This window comes from Chlorella variabilis (assembly GCF_000147415.1).
Source record: "Chlorella variabilis unplaced genomic scaffold CHLNCscaffold_23, whole genome shotgun sequence".
Classification (NCBI taxonomy): domain Eukaryota; kingdom Viridiplantae; phylum Chlorophyta; class Trebouxiophyceae; order Chlorellales; family Chlorellaceae; genus Chlorella; species Chlorella variabilis.
Window position 1 is genome coordinate 6,769 of NW_005435065.1, and position 6,728 is coordinate 13,496.

Sequence of the window (6,728 nt, forward strand, 5' to 3'; positions counted from 1 at the left end):
GTGTGTGTGGCCGCTCACTGCCTCCCCCATTCCACACACCTACCTACCCACCAACCACCCCACCCACCACCCGCCTACCTCCCCACGCAGGTGGAGCACGAGCTCCTGCACCTGCTGGTGCTGCTGGATGTGCGGCGCAGCGGCGCGGCAGAGGCGCCGGTGGGCGTGCCGCTGGCGCCGCCTCAGCCCGACGGCGCGCCCCCGCTGCTGCGCTGCACGGCGGCGGACGCGGGTGAGCGGCTGGGCGGGGTGGGTGGGTGTTTGTGGGCGGTGGGGTGGGGGGCTGCCTGCCTGGCGGGATTTGATCGAGGCCTGGCCCGCCTGCCTGCCTGCCTGCCTGCCTGATCCCTGCCGCGCCCCGCCGCGCCGCACCCCTCGCCTCCTGCCCCCACACACCCCGCCCCACACAACCACACCAACGGCGCCGAGCAGACGCCCTGCCCCCTCCCTGGCACCACAAGCCCGAGCCGTGGCGCAAGGCGGTGACCGCGGCGCTGCGCCCGCTGCACCGCGCGCTGGCGGCGCTGGAGGCGGCGGCGGCGCTGCCCGGCTACCGCGCGGCTTCCCTGGCGCAGCTGCAGAGCGACGCCGCCATGCTCATCTGCAACCTACAGGTGTGTGGGTGGTGGCGGTGGTGGTGGTGGTGGTGTAATGTACACGCACACTTGCACACACACACACAAACCTCTTGGCCGCCTGCCTCACCCGCCCGCCCACCTGCCCGTCTGCCGTGTTTGCCGCGCCGCAGGGCGTGGGGGCGGAGCATGCGGGGCAGGACAGCGGCGTGGGCCTCTTCCCCGCCGCCGCCTCGCTCAACCACTCCTGCCGCGCCAACTGCCACTCCGTGACCATGGGTGGGTTTAGGGTTCGGGGGTTTAGGGATTGGGGTGTGCCGCGTGCTGGCAGCCGGACGGCAGGCCCCGAGCGTCGTGGCAGCTGCAACCCTTTGTTGTGCTCATACGCAGGCAGCCGCCTGTCTGTCGTCACCCCTCCCCTCCTGCCCCCGCCCGTCCCTGGCATCACTCCACACTGACACACACCGCCCCCCACACACACCACACCTGCCTACCCTCTACCCCCACCCCCCACCCCCCTCCACCCCCATGCAGGCCAGACAATGCATGTCCGTACCGTGGTAGACGTGGTGGCGGGGCAGCAACTCACGCTGTGCCATGCCCCGCAATACGAGCCCCGCCCCGTGCGCCAGGCCGCGCTGTTGCAGGCGCGTGTGGCTGTGTGTGCGTGGGGGGGTGGGAGTGTGTGTGTGTGTGTGTGGAGAGAGAGGGTGTGTGCGCTGTGTGCGGGTGGGCAGTCCATAAAGGGGGGGCAAGGGAGTGGGGGGAACACACGGGGGATGGAGTCACGCACACACACACACACACACACCTGCCTGCAGGAGCGCGGGCTGGCCTGCGCCTGCGAGCGGTGCATCGAGCCGCTGGCCACCTCCACCGACCGCTTCCTGGAGGGGGTGTGGTGCCTGGCCTGTACCGTGGACGTGCTGGTGGCGGTACCGCCCGGTACGCCCGAGGCCGCAGCCGCCGCTGCGCGGTATGAGGAGCAGGTGGGGCGGCGCCTTTGGCTTTGGGGTGCTGTGTTGCTGTGCTTCATGCCTGGGGCTGGCTGGGTGTGTTGCCTGGGCCTGTGTCTAGTTGGCTTGGCCTGTTTACCTGCCTGGGGCTGGCTGGCTGGTGAGGCGGGGGGCTGGTGGGTGCGAGGTGGGTGGAAGAAAAAGAGGGAGGGTGGGGAGCATGGGCCGGCGCCGAGGCGCCCTGGGGGCGTTGTGCCAGAAGTGCCTGCTTTCTTCTTCTTTCCACCCTCGCTGTGTTTCTTGCTCTCACTGTGCCCGCTGCAGAGCCGCTGCCGCCGCTGCCTGCCTGCCTTGCGCCGCAGCCGGCTGTGCCCGCTGCCGCTCTTACCGTGCCGCCGCCGCTGCCTGCCTGCCTGCCTGCCCCCCTGCTGCAGCTGGCTGCCTGGGACGCGGAGGACGCGGCGGCGGCCAGGAAGAGCAGGAAGGGAGGCAAGAAGGCGGCGGCAGAGGAGCAGCAGCAGCAGGGGCAGGAGGCCGCGCCGGAGGCTGCCAACGGCTCGGCCGCAGCAGAGGAGGAGGCAGATGGGAAGGAGGGGCAGCAGGAGGGGCTGGAGGGCGAGCAGGCGGAGGCGGAGGTGGGGTTCTGGCGATGCGCGGGGTGCGGCCACGTGGAGCCGGCACACACCACCGCAGGCAAGCATGCACAACCACACACACACACACACAGACACACACACACACATGCGCGCACACACACAGACACACTGTCTGCACGCACACAATGCACGCGCACCGCCTCCCCGCCTACTTCCCCCAGCCTGCCTACCTGTGTGTGCCTGCCTTCCTCCCTGCCGACCCTCCACTGCCCGCCCGCCTGCCCGCCCGCCTGCCCACCTGCCTGCCTGCAGCCAACGGCCCCGGCGACGTCATGCTGCAGGCAGACAAGCTGTGGCAGCAGGGGGCCATGCTGTACCAGGTGCGCGCGTGTGGGTGGGTGGGAGGTTGTGTGGCTGTGTGTGTGTGTGTGGGTGGAGGGAGGGATGTTGTGTTGCTTCCACCTGCTGCCTCCGCCTGCCCTGCCTCCGGCCCCTGCCCCCACCCCGGCACCTCCTCGCCCCCGCCTCCTCCCAAGCTGCCCCAAACACACACACCCTGCTGGCCCCACACCCTCCCTACTGGTCCCAAACACACACCCCATGCTCCCCGCCCGCCTGTGCAGGTGAAGATGGCCCAGCTGATGCCTCAGGCCGAGGAGTTTCTGCGCCAGCTGCAGCAGGGGGTGGAGGGGCGGCTGCACCCCTACCACTCCCGCATCATCGGTGAGGCGCGCTTTCTTGTGTGGTCTTGTGCGTTCTTTTTGGTGTGTGCTGGGTGGAGGGGCGGCTGCACCCTACCACTCCCGCATCATCGGTGAGCGGCGGCCGTGTGGCCTTGCGCTGACCTTTCTTGCGTGTGGCCTTGCGCTTCCCACCCCACGCACGCTCTCCAGCCCCGCCACCCCACCCCACATTGCCGTTCAAAGCCCACACACTCTCCAACTCTGCCACCCACAGCCCCCACACACTCCCTCCAACCCTGCCACCCCGCTTCAACCCACCCCACACCACCTGCTCCACCCCTCCCACTCCACCCTGCCCCCCCACCCCCACCGCGCAGACTCCCTGTCTCCCCTCATCAGCCTGGCGCTGCGGCGTGGCGACGCCCTGGCCGTCTTTAACTACTCGGCGCTGCTGTGGGAGGCGCAGCACGCGGTGCAGGTGGGCAGGTTGGGTGTGGGAGGGGTGGGAGGGGTGGTGTGGGAGGGGCGGTGCAGGTGGGCTGCGTGCTGCTGGGTGGGAGGGGCGGCGTGGGAGGCGCAGCACACGGTGCAGGTGGGCGGTACTGGTGGTTGCCGCGGGCAGCGTTGCGGCGCTCGCTGCCGGTGTGCACTAAGCACCAGGATCGTTGGCCCTGCCCTGGCGGCGACCCCCGTGCCCCGACCTTGCGCTTCCTCGCCGTGCCGTGCGGTACAGGCGCGGTACAGCCTATCCCAGCTGCAGTACCTCAACGCCATCATCGACACCTCCGCCGCCAAGGTGCGCCCCGCACCGCCCTGTTTTTACTGGCAACGGCCGCCCATTTCTGCCTTCGCCTTTGCGCCCTGCCGCGCGCCCTGTCAGCAGCCGGGGGGGTGCCGCCTGGCCCGCCGCTGCCGCCTCCAACTCTCTGCCGCGAATCCCATCCCCTAGGCCCGCCGCCAAGCCTGGGGCCTGTGCCGCGAGCTCCTTTGCGGGCATGCAGACTGCACACACAAAAACTAGAAACCAACACAACAGCAAAAAGCAAGCCCCCCTTCACTTGGCCTTGTGCCCCGCAGGCCGCCCACGCTCAGAGCGCTGTGGTGAAGCGCCAGTTTGAGAAGAAGCTCAAGGCGGCCCAGGTGGGTGGGCGGGTGGGCGGGTGGGTGGGTGGGCGCTGCTGCAGCTGGGAGCAAGGGGGAGAGCGCTGCCGGGGGCAAAGGGGGCACGCGCGATTTCGTGTGCCGTGCCGCGGCGCGGCGCCGCCACGTGTCCCCCTTTTGCTGCATCTTGGTGGCAGCAGCCATCCAGCTATTGGATAGATGTCAATGCTTGGATAGATGTCAGCGCTTTCCCTGGCATGCTCCCGAGCCTTCCTACCTGCCTGCCGGCGCGCCTGCCTCTACCTCCCTGCCTGCCTGCCTGCCTGGCCCGCGTGCCTGCAGACGACTGCCGCAGAGATCCGGCGCGTGCTGCTGGGCAAGAGCTGAGGCGCGGGTGCGCTGGAGCGGCGGGGAGGGGACGGCCCGCCTGCCTGCTGCCCTGCCCCAGCATGTATATGCGGCAGCGGCGGCATATGGGCCCTTGGCAGGACGCCTGGGCAGCCTCCGCGGCGCGCGGCGCAGCAGGGAGCAGCGCAGCGCGAGCGCGGCATGCACAGACAGGCTGCGCCTTCATCAGCGGCTGCATTGCGGCGGTGCAGCTGGCCGTGGCCTGGCCTGAGCGCAGAGCTTGCAGCCATGTAAGATGCAGTTGCCCGCGAGAGAGATGGGCGAGGGGCGGCGACCGCTGGGTGGCGGCCGCATGGGCGCTGCCTGCTGCACACACCCGACAGGCTCCGGGAGGGAAGGCTTTTACAGGCCAGGCATGAGGCAGATGGTCAGCCAAGACAATGTACGGAAACGGGAGAAGTACGAATGGCCTGGCGGCGGTACAGGCCGTCTTCAGCGCCTTTGGCCACGCCTCAGCAGCTCAGACGTAGTCTGAGCATGGTAAGCACCGGGGATAGGGCAGTGCAGCTCTGTGCTCGGTGACGGTTCGCTCCAACCAACCCGCGCCAACCCGACAGGATTTGGCAGCAACGGGCGGTTCCAGGCCGCCTGCGCTGGGGCTTGCACACCGCAGGGGCGTGTAACCGGGCATGCGGTTGGTCCAGGGCGGCGATGGCGAGGGCCTGGCTGCATACGCACGGCCCACCGGCAGGTGAGGAACCATTCGCTGCGGTGGCCCGCATGCATCGCCGGATCTGCAAGGCAGATTGCTGGCACTTGCCCCGCCGCTGCCTCCCCGCCGCCAGCCGCCGCCCACCACCGGTTGCGTCTGCCCGCCGTGCAGGCCATCGCTGGCCAACCTGCTGACCGCCCTGGGCCTGCTGACCGCCCTGGTGGTGCTGGTAGCCAGGCTGGATCGCGGCAGCGGCGCCGGCGCCGGCGCGTGCCTGACGGGCAGGAGCGCCGCGGACGGCGCCGCCGCCGCCGCCGCCCCCGCGCGCGGCGTGCTGTCCACCGCCTTTGGCGGCGTGCGCCGCTTCTCCCTTCCCGGCAGCTTCGAGCGCGTGTTCCCCTCGCTGGGCAATGGCAGTGTGGCAGGTGTACTGCACCTGTACCTCAAGGCGGCGCTGGTCGGCGGCGACACGCGCATGAAAGGCGTGGCCGTCTTCGAGTTTGTCGACTACCCGCGGCACTACACCCAGCGGGACATCCACAAGGATGCGGGCATACTGACGGTACCGGAGATGCGCGCGCTGCGCCTGGGCGTGCGGTCGGCAGCGGGCGGCTGGGAGCGGGCGGTGGCGGTGGAGTGGCAGTGCGGGCTAGAGTGGCGACCGCGCGAGCGGCGGCCGCCACCGTGCGTGGCCGCCGAGCAGAACGGCAGCAAGCCGTACCTGCGCATGCCAGACGTGTACCACGACTTTGGGCGGCTGCGGGACAGCGACGTGGAGCTCTTCGTGCACGGCTGGCCACGCTACGTGTCGCTGGCGCCGCTGCTGGCGGCGGCGGCACCAGCCCCAGTCGACCCGCTGCGCCCGCCGCCCGAGCCCGCCGCCACCGTCCAGCTGCTGCCCTACCCGCGCGGCCTGCCCGCGGGCTTTGTGGCGCAGCTGCTGGCATGGCGGGCGGAGCACCATGTGCCGCTGGGCATCCACACCACCTACATGTATGTACAGCCGTGGGACGAGGAGGCGCTTGCGGCGCAGCCAGCAGTACGGAGCCTGGCAGCTGCGGGCCAGCTGCGGCTGGTGTCCTGGGCCGAGTTTGCGGGGTACCGCGACTGGAGCGTGTACGATCTGACGGTACAGGCGGCGCACGGCGTGCTTTCCTTCTGGGCCACAGACACACGCGTGTGGGTGGCAGACCTGGATGAGTTCCTCGTCACGCCCCTGGCGGGGGTACCCGCCGTGCTTTCCTCCCCCGCGTGCCGGCCGCGGCCTGCGGGCTGCTACACGATGTACCGGTACAACGTGGTGCTGCCGCCGGGGCCCGATGGTACGGCACGGGACGAGGCCGCCCTGTGGCGCGCGCCCGGTCCCTCGCCGCTGCTGGCACAGTACCAGCGGGCGCTGGCATATACCGACTTCATCCCCCCCAAGAGCTTCGTCGACCCAAACAGCGTTACCCCCGTCACCCTGCACTTCAGCACCGCCTGCACAGGCGGCAACGGCACAGCCTCGCCGTGCGCCGTCCAGCTGGCCTGCGCGCCCGTGCGCCAGCAGTGCGCATGGGTTGCCCACTTTCGAAAAAAGTTTACGCAGCGCAAGCCGCTGCCGGCGGTCAAACCGACGGCGGCGCTGACCCCGGGCCGGCACCCCTTGGGCCAACCGGCGGCCTTTTGGGGGGCGCCTGAGGCGCGATGAGAAGCAGCGGGCCCCTCGGGGCAGGCATGCTGCGCCCGCGCCGGCAGCACCCTGGCAGCACCTTTTT

The 6,728-nt window shown here is 70.3% G+C and overlaps 1 protein-coding gene across 1 annotated transcript in view; it reads left to right on the forward strand.

The window, feature by feature from the left end:
* CHLNCDRAFT_139012 (hypothetical protein) overlaps nt 1–4,298 on the forward strand; it is a gene marked incomplete at both ends in the record, with an annotated part of 5,419 nt that extends 1,121 nt beyond the window's left edge. Inside the window, 12 exons of the mRNA XM_005844241.1 lie at nt 91–232; nt 433–614; nt 749–854; nt 1,110–1,234; nt 1,397–1,564; nt 1,966–2,166; nt 2,349–2,507; nt 2,751–2,850; nt 3,188–3,288; nt 3,544–3,606; nt 3,888–3,950; nt 4,254–4,298. Of these exons, the coding sequence (XP_005844303.1) occupies nt 91–232; nt 433–614; nt 749–854; nt 1,110–1,234; nt 1,397–1,564; nt 1,966–2,166; nt 2,349–2,507; nt 2,751–2,850; nt 3,188–3,288; nt 3,544–3,606; nt 3,888–3,950; nt 4,254–4,298 (1,455 nt within the window). The remainder of the gene's footprint in view (nt 1–90; nt 233–432; nt 615–748; nt 855–1,109; nt 1,235–1,396; nt 1,565–1,965; nt 2,167–2,348; nt 2,508–2,750; nt 2,851–3,187; nt 3,289–3,543; nt 3,607–3,887; nt 3,951–4,253) is intronic.
* Nucleotides 4,299–6,728: the final 2,430 nt, after the last annotated feature.